Raw genomic sequence first — 22106 nt, 5'->3', positions numbered from 1 at the left:
TGTTTGTTTTTAAATGCTTAGCTTCCCATTATGCAATATACTTCTCATTTTTTGCAACAATTTTGCAGTTTTTTAAAAAGAATGCCTATTACTTTTCAATACTAGTGTATTTAATGCCCTATATCCATGTGCCTTCACTATTCTGTCATGTCATACTGAAATAAAACATTTACATTTCCTGTACTAGTTTGTTAAAGTCTTAAGTATTTCAAAATAAGTGCATAAATAGGAATAGTGTGGTGGTTAAATTACCTCAATTCAACTGCAAAGCTTTAAGGTGGACAAGTCTAAGAAATTCAATTGATACAGCCACAACAAAACTTGTCACATGACACTCTGAATACAAAACAAGTTCAAAAAGGACAAAACCATTCAAAGTTCCAACTCTTCAATTTTTATTTCAAGGGCAATGAGGGTTAAAATTAAGTTAAAATATAAAATTTAAGCAGACATTTCCATGCTTAAAGACTGAGTGTTGATGATGCAGAGAATGCTCCCCCAATAGAAGAAGAAACGTGAGAAGGAGAATGATGGGAAAATATCAACTGGAGACTGAAAAGAACTGAAATATGAAATTGTGGGTGAACTAATACAGGCTATTTTATATATATATATATATATATATATATATATATATATATATATATATATATAAAACCCGAACAACAACAAAGGAGGAAACATATGTAATTCACTGTGAGAAACCCCCACCTCCATGTGAAATGTCCTCGTATACAATCAGTGCCTTAGCCGTCTCCTATCTGATTCTGTTTCTGTAGCATCTTTGTAGTTCTCAAAAAAAGAGAAAATAAAAATCCAGCAAAATATTCTGTGTTGTACCATTACAAATACAGTATATATATCTATATAAATACATAAATATATTACATGTACAACCAATTTTTAAAAGGCGGGAGAACATAAAATACTTATGAGGACTTGTGGAGGTGGGGGTAGCTGGGCACAGCCAAAGTTGCTCTTTGTGAAGGTGTGTCAGTTAACTTGTTTTACTGTTTTTTATATATTACAGCAGCACTCACACACTTTTGAAAAGGGGGTCATTCTTCAGTTTGCCCAGTAGGGGGAGCTGCCATAGGTGGCCTTGCTGCCTTGGGTTTTCTGCTGCATGCTGCTGGACTGACTGCGCTGACCAGAACCACCCTAAAAACAGAAAGATTCTCAGGTCACAGGACTTCTTAAATTTGTTATTTCTACATAACTAAGGAACCCTTTATCTACCACAAGAACCATAAAAATTTAGCTAACCTTTTAGGATCACCTGGGGCTGTGAGTGTTTGTCCAAGTACAACTGAACTTGCATTAGAACATGGACTGTATACTCGTATATACTAGACAAAGCCTTTGTGATGTCACCCATAGGTTTTCTATTGAGACCCAGAACAGCCAATATGAATGAAGCTCGTCTGTGTGTCGCCATGTTGGCAGCAGAGGGCGCACTGATTCACAACAAACTCAATGCATAAAAAGGTGGAGGGTGGGTGGCTCTGTGTGTGAGGAAAGAAGCCTAAAGACCGGCCTCTCAGAGTCTGTCCAAGTCTGTCCAAGTGCCCAGTCACACGACGATTCCTGAACGAAGGGAAAAAGTAAAAAATGTCACAATTCGTTGAGAAAAGGTGGACGAAAGAGCTTTTATCACCGAACAGTCTGCGAAACGAGCGCAAAAGGGACGAAAGAGGTACTTAACAAAACCGAAGCTCACAATCTCGACGCTTTAATGAAACACGCCTGGAGCCACAGCTGGAGCAGTGTGTGTCTGCATCTCTGCGTTCCAGGACTCGGCGCTGGAGTCCTGGAGAAACTGCAAACAATCTGTGGAGATCTGTGCGCACGTTGGTGGACCACCTGCTCCTCGTCCAGAACAAAAGAGGGATCATCTCCATCATTATCAGAAACCACACCATCTGTCAACATGCTGCGTGCTCCGTCTTCCTCCAATTAAAAAAAAAAAAGAAAAAAAAGTGTGCAGTGGTCACTGCTGTAGCACAGTATTATGTTCTAAGCCATATATATTGATTTATAACAGAAAACTGTCAAAAGGGAGAATAAATATAAATATGTGTAAAGATGACTGAGTATATCAGAGCAGTAAATTAATCAGTGCGTGTGAACATGCGCATTGACTCATATGTGCGGTTATTTCCGCCAACTGATCATTGTACCACAACGTGAATTCTTCCTTCCAGAACAGCTCTTTCTATCATCATTTGATTCATCTACCTGTTGCCACATGTACAGAAGGACTGGATTGTCATTCCTACACTCATATTGTTAATCTTAATTCAAAATAATAAGCGCACTCAGCAGCTCCTGCTGCCGCTGATGCTGCATTCAAGTACTGCTGGAAATTACACAACTTTGTTTCAAATTCAACAGTTGCTTGTGGCAAAATAATTAATTATATCCACACAAAAGATTAATTCTAGCCTATGTAAGGTGCCTGAGCCCATTGAAGCTGACCTCCCACACAGATAAAAAAAAAAAAAAAATCCAAGCAAACAGGCTGAGTTTGTCCTGTAATTTCCAACAGTACATGAAGCAGCAGGAGCCTCAGTGCTCAGAAATCGGCTTCTGCACTGTGTGAAAATGTTCAGCTGCTCCAACAAAGTCAAATTAAACAATACCGTTACAAAAACTACACAAACGATTAAATAACGTCAAGAACGACAGTAAAACGAGAGACAAATTGAGGTTTTCGTTGCCCTTCGTTCAAAATTTTCAACAGTTTAAAAATCCTGACGTAGCGCCAGCTGCAGGAACGAAGCTACGCAAATGTTAAATGATGCCAACGACAGTCAACGAAAGTCCAGATTTCTTGTTTTGTCAGGGCTTCGTCACCCTTCGTTAATTGCAGTGTGACTGGGCCTTAAGCTAAAAGGCTAACCTGGGTTCAAGTGTTTATTAAATCAGATTTTTGAGACTGCTCAGTTGTTCTAACAATTTGCTTTGGTGTGGACATTAAAAGATATGAGCTGCTTATTTTCCCAGTACCGTAATTTCCGGACTATAGAGCGCACCTGAATATAAGCCACACCCACCAATTAAAAAAAAATAAAAAATGAATCAAAGTCTGTACATATATACATATATATAGAGGCGGCATGTGTCCACGTTGCAACGAGATACAACGTGGACACCTGCGGTTTATAGACAAGTGCCGTGGATACACAGATAGATGTTACACAGAAATATTTTTTTTCAAACATTTAATTAAACTGTAAATGCCTTATAACAAACTGTCTGTAACATGGCTGGTTAAATAAATAAAAAACCCTAATGCACACTGTAATTTTTTTTCCCCCCGAACATGGTGGTTAACAAAATAACACAAACCATAAATGCTTTATAATGAACAGTGTCTAAAATGGCTGGTTAAATTAAACAAACAAACAAAAAAAACCAACAAAAAACTAATGCTTACTGTAATTTTTTTTCCCCCGAACATGGCTGGTTAAGAAAATAAAAACACAAACTGTAAATGCTTTTTAACGAACAGTGTCTGTAACATGGCTGGTTAAATAAATAAATAAATAAAACAAAACGTAATATGTACTATAATGCTTTTTCCCCCCGAACATGGCTGGTTAAGAAAACAAAAAACAAAAACTGTAAATGCTTTATAACGAACACTGTAACAAGGCTGGTTAAATAAATACATTTATTAAAAAAAACCCTAATGTGTACTGTAATGCTTTTTTCCCCCTGAACATGGCTGATTAAGAAAATAAAAACACAAACTGTAAATGCTTTATAACGAACAGTGTCTGTAACAAGGCTGGTTAAATAAATAAATGTATTAAAAAAAACCTAATGCGTACTGTAATGCTTTTTTTCAGAACATGGCTGGTGAAGAAAATAAACACAAACCATAAATGCTTTATAATGAAGTGTCTGCAACATGGCTGGGTAAATAAAAACAAAAAAACAAAAACTAATGCGCACTGTAATGCTGCTCCCCCCCCCCCCCCCCCCCAGAACATGGCTGGTTAAGAAAATTAAAAACACAAACTGTAAATGCTTTATAACGAACAGTGTCTGTAACACGGCTGGTTAAATAAATATTTAAAAACCCTAATGCGTACTATGATGTTTTTTTTTTTCAGAACACGGCTGGTGATGAAAATAAACACAAACCATAAATGCTTTATAATGAACAGTGTCTATAGCACGGCTGGTTATATAAATAAATAAAAACCTAATGTGCATTGTAATTCTTTTTCCCCCCAAACATGGCTGGTTAAGGAAATAAAAAACTGTAAATGCTTTATAACGAACAGTGTCTGTAACACGGCTGGTTAAATAAATATTTAAAAACCCTAATACGTACTGTAATGCTTTTTTTTCAGAACGCGGCTGGTGAAGAAAATAAACACAAACCGTAAATGCTTTATAATGAACAGTCTGTAACATAGCCGGCTTACAAAAAAGAATAAATAAATAACAGTACAGTAGCCTACCAGGAGAAGTCACTGATTGTTATCTTCACCTGCTCCCAGACTACCAATAACCAGCAAAAATCTATTTAAGCATAAAAATTCAAAAAGAAAAAATAATATAGCACCTTCAACTGCACCACAGACTACAACAGTTAAATGTGGTCTATTAAACATTAGGTCTCTCTCTTCTAAGTCCCTGTTGGTAAATGATATAATAATTGATCAACATATTGATTTATTCTGCCTTACAGAAACCTGGTTACAGCAGGATGAATATGTTAGTTTAAATGAGTCAACACCCCCGAGTCACACTAACTGTCAGAATGCTCGTAGCACGGGCCGGGGCGGAGGATTAGCAGCAATCTTCCATTCCAGCTTATTAATTAATCAAAAACCCAGACAGAGCTTTAATTCATTTGAAAGCTTGACTCTTAGTCTTGTCCATCCAAATTGGAAGTCCCAAAAACCAGTTTTATTTGTTATTATCTATCGTCCACCTGGTCGTTACTGTGAGTTTCTCTGTGAATTTTCAGACCTTTTGTCTGACTTAGTGCTTAGCTCAGATAAGATAATTATAGTGGGCGATTTTAACATCCACACAGATGCTGAGAATGACAGCCTCAACACTGCATTTAATCTATTATTAGACTCTATTGGCTTTGCTCAAAAAGTAAATGAGTCCACCCACCACTTTAATCATATCTTAGATCTTGTTCTGACTTATGGTATGGAAATAAAAGACTTAACAGTATTCCCTGAAAACTCCCTTCTGTCTGATCATTTCTTAACATTTACATTTACTCTGATGGACTACCCAGCAGTGGGGAATAAGTTTCATTACACTAGAAGTCTTTCAGAAAGCGCTGTAACTAGGTTTAAGGATATGATTCCTTCTTTATGTTCTCTAATGCCATATACCAACACAGTGCAGAGTAGCTACCTAAACTCTGTAAGTGAGATAGAGTATCTCGTCAATAGTTTTACATCCTCATTGAAGACAACTTTGGATGCTGTAGCTCCTCTGAAAAAGAGAGCTTTAAATCAGAAGTGCCTGACTCCGTGGTGTAACTCTCAAACTCGTAGCTTAAAGCAGATAACCCATAAGTTGGAGAGGAAATGGCGTCTCACTAATTTAGAAGATCTTCACTTAGCCTGGAAAAAGAGTCTGTTGCTCTATAAAAAAGCTAGTTATTGTACTTGGCCCCACAAATCTTAGAAACATGGTGTCTAACCAGATCCTTACTCTGGATGGCATTACCCTGACCTCTAGTAATACTGTGAGAAATCTTGGAGTCATTTTTGATCAGGATATGTCATTCAAAGCGCATATTAAACAAATATGTAGGACTGCTTTTTTGCATTTACGCAATATCTCTAAAATCAGAAAGGTCTTGTCTCAGAGTGATGCTGAAAAACTAATTCATGCATTTATTTCCTCTAGGCTGGACTATTGTAATTCATTATTATCAGGCTGTCCTAAAAGTTCCCTAAAAAGCCTTAAGTTAATTCAAAATGCTGCAGTTAGAGTACTGACGGGGACTAGAAGGAGAGAGCATATCTCACCCATATTGGCCTCTCTTCATTGGCTTCCTGTTAATTGTAGAATAGAATTTAAAATTCTTCTTCTTACTTATAAGGTTTTGAATAATCAGGTCCCATCTTATCTTAGGGACCTCGTAGTACCATATCACCCCAATAGAGCGCTTCGCTCTCAGACTGCAGGCTTACTTGTAGTTCCTAGGGTTTGTAAGAGTAGAATGGGAGGCAGAGCCTTCAGCTTTCAGGCTCCTCTCCTGTGGAACCAGCTCCCAATTCAGATCAGGGAGACAGACACCCTCTCTACTTTTAAGATTAGGCTTAAAACTTTCCTTTTTGCTAAAGCTTATAGTTAGGGCTGGATCAGGTGACCCTGAACCATCCCTTAGTTATGCTGCTATAGACGTAGACTGCTGGGGGGTTCCCATGATGCACTGTTTTTCTCTTTTTGCTCTGTATGCACCACTCTGCATTTAATCATTAGTGATCGATCTCTGCTCCCCTCCACAGCATGTCTTTTTCCTGGTTCTCTCCCTCAGCCCCAACCAGTCCCAGCAGAAGACTGCCCCTCCCTGAGCCTGGTTCTGCTGGAGGTTTCTTCCTGTTAAAAGGGAGGTTTCCTTCCCACTGTAGCCAAGTGCTTGCTCACAGGGGGTCGTTTTGACCGTTGGGGTTTTACATAACTATTGTATGGCCTTGCCTTACAATATAAAGCGCCTTGGGGCAACTGTTTGTTGTGATTTGGCGCTATATAAAAAAATTGATTGATTGATTGATTGATCTTCCTCCTGTACACTAAAACCACTAAAGTCGTCTTCTTCAGTGTTGGAACTGAACAGCCTCAGAATGACTGTCACACGCTCCTTCAGTCTTTCGTTGTCGATCTCAATGTCACTTCATCTGGAGGAAAATTCGCACTTCAATTTGAGCTTACGCTGTCCTCGTCATCATGCAGCAGTCCTGCCTTTCGAAACTGGTTGGTGATTATGGATTTTGTGACACTGCTCCACGCTGTCAGGATCCACTGACAGACTTGAGCAAAAGTTGCTCTGCACATGTGGCCAGTTTTGGTAAATGATTTCTCGCCGATGGTCATCCAAGCCTCCCACTTGGCTCGGAGTGCCACTTTAAATGCATGATTCACACTGATGTCGAGTGGCTGCAAATACTTTGTTATGCCCCCAGGAATCACAGCTGGAATTTGTCCTCTTGATGGCTGCTTTCACAGAATCCATTATATGAGCCGTCATACTGTCCAAAACAAGCAATGCTTTTTTTTTTTCTGTGAAAAAATCCCCCCAGTCGTTTGCCGTAGCTCTGTCAGCCAGTCCTTCATGAGGCTTTCTATCATCCAACACTTTCTTGTTCACTTTCACAACAATTTCTTTCGGGAGTATTTCTTTTGGCATCGTTATCCCCTTAAAAATTACCATCGGTGGAAGCTTTTGTCCAGATGCTGTGCAGCTCAGAACAGAAGTGAAATGCATTCTCTCATGGCCAGTTGTTTTTACACCTCTGAAAGCTTTTGTTGTCTTTTTGCATCGAGTCAGTTCTTCATGCTGCTGTCTCCAACATCTCACCTTCGATTCATTTATGCCAAGCTTACATGCAGCAGCTGTTTCTTTGACAGCTTGATAACTTGAAAGCTGCATCAAATGCATTTCTTTGTGTTTTCGATGATGAGGGTGTGAGCACGAAGCGCAAAATAACTGATATGAAGTGTGAGCATGTTTGATTTCATTCGAACCGTTTCATTGGTCCACTGTGACCTGTCCGGAATTTCACTGGTCTGATGTGACGAGGCTATATGTTTTGGCGGCATGAAGCTCGTTAGCCTGTAAAAATCAATAAATTAGCCGCATCACTGAGCCACAGTGTTCAACACATATGAAAAAAGTAGCGGCTTATAGTGCGGAAGTTACAGTAGTCCATTAAAGGAGACCTGCATTGAAAAAAATGCAGTCAGATTTTTTGAACAAAAAATGACTTACATTTACGAGATCCTTCTGAATGTAGTAAAGTAAATCTGCAAGCCCAGATCTGTCATTCAACGGAGAAATCTTCATTTGAAAATGACAAATTTACAGCTAACATTTAGCCCTCCGCAAATTGTCCCTCTCATCATGGACGCTGCCGAGACATCACGGACAAGACCCTCTCCCAGCATGCATTGCGCCAACTGTAATTTTGGATTTACGTCAGTTTGCATCTGCACCTTTTTCTCGTCTTATACGGAAGGATCTACTTTTTTAAAACTTCATATTGTCTTGCGGCACGTTTGGCGAGTACACATTTCTTTTATTTGTGCTTGAAAATTATTTTTGGGGGACTGTCTTTCGCCTCCAGTACCATCGCGGGATATGGAGGCGAGACCCGCAAAGAATCCCAGTCATTAAAAATATATAAACCTCTCTCAGCGTCCATGGAGCTCTGGGGCTCCAATTGCCGAGACGTGCGGTGCTGTGGATTTTGCTGCAAGAAGTCTGTCCTTGCAGCAACAGGTGTACCGGCCGTTTCGCATTAAAACAGCGAGCGTAGTGGAGGCAGAGAGCGGGAAAGGAAGAACGGCGCCCGCTGTCGATGTCGTTGCTGATCTGAGCACACAGATCTGTATCTCACATTCACTGCAGCTTACTTTTGGATGTTGAAACCAGGACGTGTATAAGTAATATTACTAACAGATAAAATCAATTTCAATGCGGGATCGGACTGAAGGCGGGAGCGCGTCATCTTGTCCCTGACGTCATGGAAATGATACAACTGTACAAACTGTTTTCACAGAGGGCTAAATTTTAGCTGCAAATTTGTCATTTTTAAATGAAGATTTCTCCGCTGAATTACAAATTTGGGCTTACAGATTTACTTTACTGCATTCACAAGGGTCTTATAAATACATATCAGCTATTTTTTTCTGAAATGTGACCACATTTATTTCAATGCAGGTCTACTTTAAGCAGACCTAAAGGATGACTTTATCGACTGTTGCTAAAAGTGCAAACGCTGTTAGCATACAACATTAAATCTGATGAGTTTCACTCAGTGTAAATATTGCAGCAGGGATGTCTTGGATGATCCATTAGGACGCCTCACCACACAACAATCCATATTATTCCAGGTGTTTGTAACAAAATATTCCAAACAAAGACAAGTCCACCACAACAGCTAGCAGCCACATCGAGTAAACAGAGTTACAGTCACAGTGAGAGGCAGAGACACTTGGCTTCGCTGCTGTCAGTCAAAGGGACCACAACCCCAAATTTACAGAACTTCATGGCTTAAAACATCTTAAACTAAGAAGTTAGAGGAAAATAAGTATTTGACCCCCTGTCAGTTTTGCAGGTTTTCCCACCTACAAAGAATGGAGAGGTCTGTTTTTCTTATCGTAGGTACACTTCAACTGTTAGAGACAGAACCTTAAAAAAAGAAAAAAAAAAATCCAGAAAATTACATTGTATGATTTTTAAATGATTAATTTGCATTTTATTGAATAAAATAAGTATTTGACCCCCTAGAAAAACAGAGCTTAACAATTGGTACAGAAACATTTGTCTGCCATTACAGAGATCACACATTTCCTGTAGTTCTTGACCAAGTTTTCATACACTGCAGCAGGGATTTTGGTCCACTCCTCCATACAGATCTCCAAATCTTTCAGGTTTGGAGTTTCAGCTCCCTCCAAAGATTTTCTATTGAGTTCAGGTCTGGAGACTGGACAGGCCACTCCAGGACCTTGAAATGCTTCTTACGGAGCCCCTCCTTAGTTGCCCTGGCTGTGTGTTTGGGGTCATTGTCATGCCGGAAGACCCAGCCATGACCCATCTTCAATGCTCTTACTGAGGGAAGGAGGTTGTTTGTCAAAATCTCGCAATACACGACCCCATACATCCTCCTTTCAATACGGTGCAGTCATCCTGTCCCCTTTGCAGAAGAGTACCCCCAGAGTATGATGTTTCCACCCCCATGCTTCACGGTTGGGATGGTTTTCTTGGGGTTGTTCTCATCCTCTAAACATGGTAAGTGGAGTTTATTCCAAAAAGCTCTATTTTGGTCTCATCTGACCACATGACCTTCTCCCATGCCTCCTCTGGATCATCCAGATGGTCACTGGTGAACTTCAAATGGGCCTGGACATGTGCTGGCTTGAGCAGGGGGACCTTGCTGTCCTGCAGGATTTTAAACCATGACACCATCATGTGTTACTAATGTAATCTTTGTGACTGTGGTCCCAGCTCTCTTCAGGTCATTGACCAGGTCCTCCTGTGTAGTTCTGAGCTTTCTCAGAATCATCCTTACCCCACAAAGTGAGATCTTGCATGGAATCCCAGACCGAGGGAGATTGACAGTCATCTTGTGTTTCTTCCACTTTCTAATAAATAATCATAACAGTTGTTGTTTTCTACCAAGCTGCTTGCCTGTTGTCCTGTAGTCCAGCCCAGCCTTGTGCAGGTCTACAGTTTTGTCCCTGGTGTCCTTAGATAGCTCTTTGGTCTTGGCTATGGTGGACAGGTTGGAGAGTGATTGACTGAGTCTGTGAACAGGTGTCTTTTATACAGGTAACAAGTTCAAACAGGTGCAATTAATGCAGGTAAAGAGTGCAGAACAAGAGGGCTTCTTAAAGAAACATTAACAGGTCTGTGAGAGCCAGAGTTCTTGCTGGTTGGTTGGGGGTCAAATACTTATTTTATGCAATAAAATGCAAATCATTTATTTAAAAATCATACAATGTGATTTTCTGGATTTTTTTTTTATTCTGTCTCTCACAGTTGAAGTGTACCTAAGATAAGACCTCTCCATTCTTTGTAGGTGGGAAAACCTTCAAAACAGACGGGGTCAAATACTTATTTTCCCCACTGTACACGAACGACCTATTTCTCTCAAATGTTGTTAAGGTGTGCCTTAGGCTGAACACAATAAAAGGCCACTCTGAAATGTGCAGTTTTGCTTAATTGGGGCGGGGGATGACATGCACACAGATGAGCTTCCCTGAGACGGTTTCTGACAATTTGTGCAGAAATTCTTTGGGTCTGAAAACCAATTGTTGCAGCAGCTGTCCGGGTGGCTGGTCTCAGACGATGTTGGAGGTGAACATGAAAGTCCTAGCCTGGTGTGGTTACACGTGGGCTATGGTTGTGAGGCCGGTTGGATGTACTGCCGAATTCTCTGCAAAGCCTTTGAAGACGTCTTATGGTAGAAAAATTAACATTCAATTCACGAGCAACAGCTCTAGTGGACATTCCCGTAGTCAGCATGCCAATTACAAGCTCCATCAAAACTTGCGGCATCTGTGCCATTGTGCTGTCTGATAAAACTGCACATTTTAGAGGGGCCTTTCATTGTGACCAGCCTAAAGCACACCCGTGCAATAATCATGCTGTCTAAACAACGTGTGAAAGCCACACCTGTGAGGTGGGATGGATTATCTCGGCAAAGGAGAAGTGCTCACTAACACAGATTTAGACACATTTGTGAACAATATTTGAGAGAAATAGGTGTTTTTTTTGTACCAAAAAATGTTTTAGATCTTTGAGTTCAGCTCATGAAAAACGGGAGCAAAAACAAAAGTGTTATGTTTGTATTTTTGTTCAGTGTAAATCTGGTTTCTGGGCTGAGATTAATTAATCCCAAATGTACTTTCAATGTCACTGGGAACCATCAAAATTACATATAGCAGTGGAAGCTACAGGTTGCAATAACAGCAGGACTAGGAACAGGGATTTCCAGTCATACTTAGTAATGCTTAAACAATTTAATTTAACCTTTATTTAACTAGGTTAGTCCCATTGAGATCAAGATCTCTTTTGCAAGGGAGACCTGGACAATTATAAAGTTTCCAATTCACCGAACCTGCATGTGCTTGGATGTGGGAGGAAACCGGAGCACCCGGAAGAAACCCACTCAAACATGGGGAGAACATGTAAACTCCACACAGAAAGGACACAGGTGGGAATCAAATCCAGTGCTAACCACTAATCCACCATGCTGCCATGAAGTAAACTTTCCTCCCATTTTTTTTCAGTGAAATATAAAGTGGTTGAAAGATGTTACCAAGGGAGCTACTACAGGAAAACTTGAGTTGTTTCAATGTCTATATGCATAAAACTCTAAACATGACAAGTCAAATTATTGTGTTCAAACTCCAATTTTAATTTAGAAGTGCTCGCTTCAAACTGCTGAAGGCACAGCACATGGAACAATGTTTGTCAGCCACGGTGCTTGGTGAACAAATGTGTAGCATATTTCCCTCACTATCTGATCCACCCAGACCTGATTAACTGATACACAAATTGACAGTAATGCAAGTAGTTTATATCAGTTAAATGTGATCTCAAATCTCTACATCCACTACATAGACAGAAGAATTTTACCAGGACAAACTTGATCTCACCTGTCCGTCCTGTGTGAGGTGATGATGTAGAAGCTGAGAGTGGGGCTGTTGGTGAGGTGGCAGGATGTGCAGGAAGGGAGCTGGGGCAAAGCCAGGAGCGCCTCCGGGGTTCAGGGGTCCTGTTCCTCCCAGGACTGAAGGCAGGCTAAACGGAGGTGGTGTCCCCGTGTGAAAACCCTGCTTGTCAAAAGACTGAGGTGAATAGGGATGAGAGGTTAAAATCACCACAATTCAGCTGCGTGAAACAGACCATGCACAAGCAACTACTAAATTAAGGCAAATTAAAGTGAGTGTACATTCAGATGTAATTTGATTACTGCAAAGCTGACATACTAAAGCCAATACAGCTCCAGTACAGCTGGTTCTATATACTATATTTTCAAAATGTCCATTTTGTGTTTTGAAGTGCAGTGTTTCGTTCCTAACTGTAATCACAAATCTGATGGCGAAGTGTGCACTTTTTTCAGTTTCTAAAGGATCTTCATTTAAAGCGCCAATGGACTAAAGAAGTATGGGAGTTACTTATACATACATATTTAAAGTATAAATCACCCGTTTGGCAATAAAATTAGAACCTGGCTCACCTTGGGAACACAAATGAATGCCACCACTGAGCAAATAGTCAGGTTCATAAATACTTGGACAATGAAACAATTTGTCTTTGTATACCACTACCATGGAGTTGAAAATTTTGCAATGTTCAAAATCTCCATCACACATTAATAATGTGAACTTCATGTGAACATTACACAAACAAGTCAAAAACACTGCTTGTACGTGTGAGGGATTGCGTCAGTGCACCGCATCAGAGTGCAGCTCATCTGAACGATTATAACGAGATGTTAAATCTATCATAAACATACTTTTAGAGCTGCACACAAGAAGGGATAAACATGCAACTGTTTTACCAAGCCATTACAATATAAACATGACAATTACCTTTTTATACAGTTCCAAATACATTCTCCACCTCATTAAGCGCGCGCGTGAGAGAGAAAGGCAGCAGCTAGAGCGCTCCTCTGTGATTCCGGAAGCGATTACAGCAGTTTTCAACAGCCAACTTGGACAGAAAATGATTAATCCGCTACGAAATAATTATTTGAAATATGCAGCATGCAGCACACAGCATCCAGTGGAACAAAGCACGCCGTCCAGCTGGGAACTCAGCGGGTGGGATCATCACGACGATGTGCGTCCAAGTGCGCGGATCAAAGCCGTGCAAGTGTCAGGGCACCTTTACAATATGGCAACTGTCTGGAACAGGCAGCTCTCAAAACAGAGTGACAGCACAAAAAGGAAGTGAGGGAATGCACCAAGATAGTCCAAAAACTCTGGAGATACAGGTTTCTGTGGTTGTGATGGGAGAAACTCTGCATAACTCAATTTTGTCTATTGGATCAGAAGTTAAACAGCTTCATCGCAGAATGGCATATAGAACTCTTATGAGTATCACTTGACCGACATGCCCAATATTTAAGATTTTCTCCTAAATCAGTGTTTCAGGGTTAAATTTTTTCAAACGATGTACTGTAGCTTCTGGCTCTCACTGCCATATCAATACAGCACAAATAATTTCAGTTAAATGTGATTTTATGTTAACTTGTGTATTTTTTGCCTATGTACTTTTACCCTGCCAACAGCTTGCTTGGTTATGCCATTGCTACATAAACATTAGCCTTCAACTTGACAAATATAGAGATAAATAAAAAAGTTTCCTCACCTGTGTTTTGTTGTAGACTGAACCTCCCAATTCAGGTACTCCACCACTGGGACCTGACCCTGAAAGTCCTGATCCTGTGATAACAATATGGCGAGAGAATTGGAAAGAGAATGACATTGACAGGAAATGAGAGCCGATACAGAAAGCAAAGAAAAAGAGAGAAAAATAAAGTGGTTAGAGGGGGAAAAAACAAAAACATTCATTCATCATTGCTGATGAATGAATATTTGGCAATGAATGTTCAATTCCACTGTTAGTAGGAGGCCAGCCAGAAGAAAGCACATTAAGTGAAAAGGACTGAGATTTTTCCACCTGCTGAATGTGCCATTGATGCGTACAGCAAGGTTTTGTCACACGTGCATGTGTATTATGTATGTATGTATCTACACACACACACACACACAAAAATGGTAAATGGACTGCATTTATATAGCGCTTTTCCATCTGCATCAGACGCTCAAAGCGCTTTACAATTAAGCCTCACATTCACCCCGATGTCAGGGTGCTGCCATACAGGGCGCTCGCTATACTCACTTCACTACACACTAGGAGCAATAGGGGATGAAGGACCTTGCCCAAGGAGGGGATTTGAACCGAGGATCTTCTGGTCTCAAGCCCAACACCTTAAACACTAGACCATCATCTCCCCCACATTTACATATGTACGTACGTGTGTATGTATGTATATATGTAAAGTGGCTTGCAAAAGTATTCGGCCCCTTGGTATTTCACGCATTTTAATTTGTTTATGGCATTTCACATGCAAAAAGTAAATAGGCTTCTCAATGTCAACATTTCTAAAATTATCTTCCTTAGACCCAAACTGAAAACAAATCTGTACAACTTGATATAAATTAATTAAAAATATAAAAGCCAAGACGATGGGTTGCATAAGTAATCAGCCCCTTTGATATAATACCTGTAAATAAACAGTTTTATTGCCGGTTTTCTTCAGACAAGTCAGGGGATGGATACAGGAACATTTCCAAATCACTGAATATGTCTTGAACTTTATTTACATCAATTATGAAGAAATACAAACAGTATGGCACTCTGTGGTACATCTGTGTGGAGAAGACAGTTCTCAAAAACTGAGTGACTGTGCAAGAAGGAGAACAGTGAGGAAAGCCACCAAGACAACCCAAAAGAACATACAGGCTTCTGTGGCTGTGATTGGAGAAATTGTGCATCATGCATGTTTTGTATTTTGTATCCCCAGTTATACAGCTTCATCATGAAATTGCACAGAGGAGGGTTTACTTTCACCAAAACGTCAAATCTAGGCTTGCATCTCAGATGTACCTTCTGGCAAATTGTAGCTGAACTTTCTGGTCTTTTTAATAAAACCCTCCTCTGTGCAACTTCATGATGAAGCTGTATAACTGGGGATACAAAATGCAAAATATGCACTATGGACAATTCTCCAATCACAGCCACAGAAGCCTATAACTTCTTCTGGGATGTCTGGGTGTCTTGGTGGCTTTCCTCACTCTTCTCCTTCTTGCACAGGGCTCTGAGGTCAGCTGACCAGCTTCTCCTGGCTGTTCCTAAAGCCAGGCTTAAATCCAGAGGTGATAGAGCCTTTTCTGTGGCAGCACCACGACTCTGGAATGATCTTCCGCTGACTGTCAGGTCCTCAGAGTCTGTGGCACAGTTTAAGTCCAGACTGAAAACTCATCTCTTCTCCCTGGCTTTCAACACTGGCTAAGTGGTGTATGCTTTGCTCTGCTATTCTGCTCTGTATTCTTAGATTATTTATTTATTTATTTTATTCTTTTCTTTTGTTAATATTTTAGACTTTTGTATTGATATTATTGTGAAGCACTTTTGGTCAGCTGCAGCTGTGTTTTAAATGTGCTATATAAATAAATTTGAATTTGAACTTGCAGAGATTTGTTTTCAGTTTGAGTCTAAGGTGGATAATTTTAGAAATTTTTATATTGAGAAGCCTGATTTACTTTTTGCATTTGAAATGCCTTAGACAAATTAAAATGTGTGAAATACCAATGGGCTGATGGCTATCATACATTTTTGTGTAGGCCATGATACACTGAGGCTGGATTCAAAGTGTTGTTTATTCCCCTTAAGTGCTACCGAAAACCAGCTTGGCTCATGGACTAAGTCTCACGGCAAGTCGTGATTCAGCAGCACGAAATATACATTAATCTATTGGTTCTTGATATTGTGGTGAAAAGCGCCTCATTTTCGTCACAGCAGCACAATTTAATTCTAATTCATTCCGTGATGGCTGCATGAAATTAAAAGTGAAGGGGGGGGGGGGGAGTTGGGGTGGTTATGTTTAGGGTTGGGGGAAGGAATAGGGTTAGGTTATGGTTAAGGATAGGGGTGGTTGGTAGGAGTAGGGTTAGTAATAGTGAGTAAAAAAAAAAAAAAAAAACGCCACGAAAATTTGACTCATTTCGTGACGGGAGCACGAAAAAAAATGTGAGACTGGGCTGCTTTTTTAGGGATGTCCCTGCTTATTTCAGCAAGACAATGCCAAGCCACATTCTGCACGTGTTACAACAGCGTGGCTTCGTAGTAAAAGAGGGCGGGTACTAGACTGGCCTGCCTGCAGTCCAGACCTGTTGCCCATTGAAAATGCATGGCGCATTATGAAGCGCAAAATACGACAACAGAGACCCCGGACTGTTGAACAACTGAAGTCGTACATCAACCAAGAATGGGAAAGAATTCCACCTACACTGGCCACATAGCCACAAGACACCTTCAACAATTAGTGTCCCCAGTTCCCAAACGCTTATTGTTGTTAGAAGGAAAGGTGATGGAAAGGCTTTTTTGAAACGTGTTGCAGGCATCCATTTCAAAATGAGCAAATATTTGCACAAAAACAAAGTTTATCAGTTTGAACATTAAATATCTTGTCTTTGTGGTGTATTCAATTGAATATAGGTTGAAGAGGATTTGTGAATCATTGTATTCTGTTTTTATTTACATTTTACATAACGTCCCGACTTCATTGGAAATGGGATATTGTGTGAGTGTGTGTGTGTATATTATATATATATATATATATATATATATATTTAGTTGTACGCAAACGTTTGGGCACCCCTGATAATTTTCATGATTTTCCTTTATAAATCATTGGTTGTCTGGATCAGAAATTTCACACTGAACACACTGATATTTGGGAAGTGAAATGAAGTTTCTAGTCCTTACAGAAAGTGTGCAATAATTATTTATTATGTCAAATATTTTTACTGAGCAGAATGTATTTCACAGTTTGAATTGTATATCTTTAGTAATGCTCACATTTTAACATAGAGGGTAAATGAAATTACAAACAAATACATAACACTGAACATTTAAACAGTTGCGGAGCAGGTTCATTCTTAGAAAGAAATCAGGAAAAAAAATTGTGGCAGTCAGTAACGGTTACTTTTTTAGACCAAGCAGAGGGAAAAAAATATGGAATCACTCAATTCTGAAGAAAAAATTATGGAATCATGAAAAACAAAAGAACGCTCCAACACATCACTAGTATTTTGTTGCACCACCTCTGGCTTTTATAACAGCTTGCAGTCTCTGAGGCATGGACTTAATGAGTGACAAACAGTACTCTTCATCAATCTGGCTCCAACTTTCTCTGATTGCTGTTGCCAGATCAGCTTTGCAGGTTGGAGCCTTGTCATGGACCATTTTCTTCAACTTCCACCAAAGATTTTCAATTGGATTAAGATCTGGACTATTTGCAGGCCATGACATTGACCCTATGTGTCTTTTTGCAAGGAATGTTTTCACAGTTTTTGCTCTATGGCAAGATGCATTATCATCTTGAAAAATGATTTCATCATCCCCAAACATCCTTTCAATTGATGAGATAAGAAAAGTGTCCAAAATATCAACGTAAACTTGTGCATTTATTGATGATGTAATGACAGCCATCTCCCCAGTGCCTTTACCTGACATGCAGCCCCATATCATCAATGACTGTGGAAATTTACATGTTCTCTTCAGGCAGTCGTCTTTATAAATCTCATTGGAACGGCACCAAACAAAAGTTCCAGCATCATCACCTTGCCCAATGCAGATTCGAGATTCATCACTGAATATGACTTTCATCCAGTCATCCACAGTCCAGTTTCATCCAGTCATCCACAGTCCACGATTGCTTTTCCTTAGCCCATTGTATTATCATATAGCCCATTTTTGAGACATACTGCTTTAAGTTTTCTGTCTTGACACTTTGATGTCTTCCTTGGTCTACCAGTATGTTTGCCTTTAAGAACCTTCCCATGTTGTTTGTATTTGGTCCAGAGTTTAGACACAGCTGACTGTGAACAACCAACATCTTTTGCAACACTGCATGATGATTTACCCTCTTAAGAGTTTGATAATCCTCTCCTTTGTTTCAATTGACATCTCTCGTGTTGGAGCCATTATTCATGTCAGTCCACTTGGTGCAACAGATCTGATTTGATGCAGGTGTTAGTTTTGGGGATGAAGATTTACAGGGTGATTCCATAATTTATTCCTCAGAACTGATTCCATATTTTTTTCCCCTCTGCTTGGTCTAAAAAAGTAACCATTACTGACTGCCACAATTTTTTTTTCCTGATTTCTTATAGTGTTTCTTAAAGTCAGAAAGTTGCCATTTGAAATGACTTTAGTTTTGTGTCATGTCTGTGATCTGCTTTTTTTCTACAAAATTAAACAACTGAATGAACATCCTCCGAGGCCGGTGATTCCATAATTTTTGCCAGGGGTTGTAGGAGTTTTGTAATTCCATAAGAAGGGTTGAATAATGCAATAATTATTTAAACAAAATTGGGCAGGTGCATAAATTTGGGCACCGTTGTCATTTTATTGATTTGAATACATTTAGCACTAATTATTGGATCACAAAACTGGTTTGGTAAGCTCATTGACGCTTGACCTCCTTACACAGGTGAATCCAATCATGAGAAAGGGTATTTAAGGTGGCCATTTGCAAATGTATCCTCTCTTTGCATCTCTTCTAATGAGAGGCAACATGGGAGCCTCTAAACAACTCTCAAATGACCTGAAAACAAAGATTGTTTAACATCATAGTTAAGGGGAAGGATACAAAAAAGCTATCTCAGAGATATCATCTGTCAGTTTCCACTGTGAGGAACACAGTGAGGAAATGGAAGACCGCAAGCACAGTACAAGTTAAGGCCCGAAGTGGTAGGCCAAGAAAAATCTCAGATAAGCTGAAGCGAAGGATGGTGAGAACAGTCAGTCAACCCACGGACCTGCTCCAAAGACCTACAACATGAGCTTGCTGCAGATAGTGTCTCTGCGCACCATTCAACTATAGCGCACTTTGCATAAAGAGATGCTGTATGATGCTGTAATGCAGAGGAAGTCTTTTCTGCGTACATGTCACAGAGTCGCTTGAGGTATGTTAAAGCACATTTGGACAAGCCAGCTTCATTTTGGAATAAGGTGCTGTGGACTGATGAAACTAAAATTGAGTTATTTGGACATAACAAGGGACAGTATGCATGGCTGAAAAAGAACACAGCATTCCAAGAAAAACACTTGCTACCTACAGTAAAATTTGGAGGTGGTTCCATCATGCTGTGTGGCTAGTGTAGGTACTAATCTTGTTAAAGTTGAGGATCACATGGATTCCAGTCAATATCAACAGATTCTTGAGAACAATGTTCATAAATCAGTGACAAAGTTGAAGTTGTGCCAGGGCTGGATCTTTCAACAAGACAATGACACTAAACACTGCTCAAAATCTACTAAGGCATTCATGCAGAGGAACAAGTACAACGTTCTGGAATTGCCATCTCAGTCCCCAGACCTGAATATTATTGGAAACCTGTGGTGTGATTTTAAGTGGGCTGTCCATGCTCGGAAACCAACAAACCTGAATGCACTGGGGATGTTTTGTAAAGACAAATGGTACAAAATACCTTTAACCAGAATCCAGACTCTCATTGTAAGCTATAGGAAGCGTTTCGAAGCTGTTATTTCTGCAAAAGGAGGATCTACTAAATATTGATGTATTTTTTTCTGTTGGGGTACCCAAATTTATGCACCTGCCTAATTGTGTTTAAAGAATTATTGCACACTTTCTGTGAATCCTATAAACTTAATTTCACTTCTCAAATATCACTGTGTTTGTCTGCTATATGATATATTTAACTGAAATTGCTGATCCAAACAACCAATGATTTATAAAGGAAAATCATGGAAATCATCAGGGGTGCCCAAACTTTTACATACAACTGTATATATAGTAACTGTGCGTACACTTTTGCGCTCACAGAACAACGGCCACTGACTTACCCCAAATCTCAATTCTCTTTTATACCCCTTTCCCTTCCCCTTGGCCCTACCCCTACCCCTTTAAAACAACGGGTAAAGCGAAGGGGTATGCCTCTAGCCCAGACATGGGCAAACTGCGGCCCGGGGACCACATGCGGCCCTTTGCATGTCTCTGTCCGGCCCTCGTGAGGTCTGTGATTATTATTACATATATTAAAAATGTCAAGCTTGTGTGTTGCAAATCATTAGAGAGGTTTACTTAGGTATATTTAAATGTTTACATATTATTACAATAATGAAAATTACCTATAAAAGCTATTAAATAGGTAATTTTTTGTAAAATTTGTAATGGGAGACAGCCGAGTTATCGATGGTGTGGCCCTCGGACATAATTCAGGTTCCCTATGTGGCCCCTTGTAAAAATTAATTGCCCACCCCTGCTCTAGCCCTATGAATTGAGACATCCCTCCACCTTAGGAGAAAAAAAAAACTGCCCGTGTCAAACTGCCGTCTTCACTGTTTGTTAACATGGCAACCGAAACGCAACTTGTTGCAGTAACCTGTTTGCTCTTTTTATTTTCTCGCCTTTCTGCGTAAATGCAAAGAAATAGAAAAAGTCGCAGATTTCTTCGACGCATCGCAATCATGTCATGTTAATTAAATTAATTCAGAATTTATAATAATGAATAGTACTAATAATTAAATAGTAATTAATGTTAATAATACTAATAATAATTCATCAATAGTAATTAATATTGTTTGATTAATAATTAGTTGATTGATTAGTAATTAATTTATTAATAATTAAAATAAATAAACACTTGAAATATATCAGTCTGTGTGCAATGAATGTATACATTATACAAGTTTCACTTTTTGAATTAAATTATTGAAATAAAATCAACTTTTTCATGATATTCTAATTATATGACCAGCACCTGTATGTATGTTATGGGCTGCATCTAGTTCTGTTAACCTTATATTTCTTTTTCAAATTCTCCCATTTTTTGCATCCAGCCCTATTTACTTTATAAATTTCCTTGACAAATAATATCAGTCTATTAGGACATCAGGTTATGTGTTACATATATACATGTGTGTGTATATATTTGCCAACTTATTCCCATTGATGAAACTTCTCATTTTCTGCCTGAAAGCTTATCAGGAGACGAGTGTGCTCAGGGCTCCGTTTGTTTACAAAATACACACACGTGTTACAGACCTTGAAATCCAACAGCAGGGATTGATATTATCCAACATTTATGAACATACAAATTAACGTGCTTATCCTGATTATCATGATTTTCTCCATATTATCTCCATATAAAAGTGTCTTGTCGTAGCATTTGTGTGTATGTGCATTATAACGCCTCAGCGCACGAGCGAAGTTATGATATTCTTCAGAACGACAATATACGCAACACGCATCCAGCAGCATACATGTTACTGTCATAGGCAACTGCCTGTAAGGTTTTTGGCAAGTTATAACTTTCTAAACAGCGTAATTTGTAATGAAAGCCGCTTTCATTTGTGCGGCTCTGGGCGCCATGTTTATTTCTGTGGCGACAGCGGTAAGCTCCTCCTACCCCTCCAAACAGAGTGTGCATCCAGATTAACTCCATTTGGAGGGGTTTGAAGCCCTCCGCCTCCCCCTCCGTCTTGCTCCAAAAAGAGAATTGAGACACCTTTCTGTCTCTCGTGTCCACGCAAAATGGAGGGGAAGGGGTAAGGGGAAGGGCCAAGG

At 39.6% G+C, this 22106-nt stretch overlaps 1 protein-coding gene across 5 annotated transcripts in view; it reads right to left on the bottom strand.

The window, feature by feature from the left end:
• Positions 1 to 371: 371 nt before the first annotated feature.
• The window catches only part of LOC117510608 (ubiquitin-associated protein 2-like), a 72783-nt gene continuing 51048 nt past the window's right edge, over positions 372 to 22106 (bottom strand). For 4 of the 5 annotated variants that reach the window (XM_034170396.1, XM_034170399.1, XM_034170398.1 and 1 more), the window contains 3 exons: positions 14096 to 14169; positions 12376 to 12567; positions 372 to 1161 (listed from right to left, as the gene is read on the bottom strand). In XM_034170396.1, coding sequence (XP_034026287.1) covers positions 1066 to 1161; positions 12376 to 12567; positions 14096 to 14169 — 362 coding nt within the window. In that variant the 3' untranslated portion in view covers positions 372 to 1065. The remainder of the gene's footprint in view (positions 1162 to 12375; positions 12568 to 14095; positions 14170 to 22106) is intronic. The other variant, XM_034170397.1, reaches the window with a different exon arrangement.

This window comes from Thalassophryne amazonica, chromosome 5 (genome assembly GCF_902500255.1).
Source record: "Thalassophryne amazonica chromosome 5, fThaAma1.1, whole genome shotgun sequence".
Classification (NCBI taxonomy): Eukaryota; Metazoa; Chordata; class Actinopteri; order Batrachoidiformes; family Batrachoididae; genus Thalassophryne; species Thalassophryne amazonica.
This window is presented reverse-complemented; position numbering and strand designations above follow the sequence as displayed.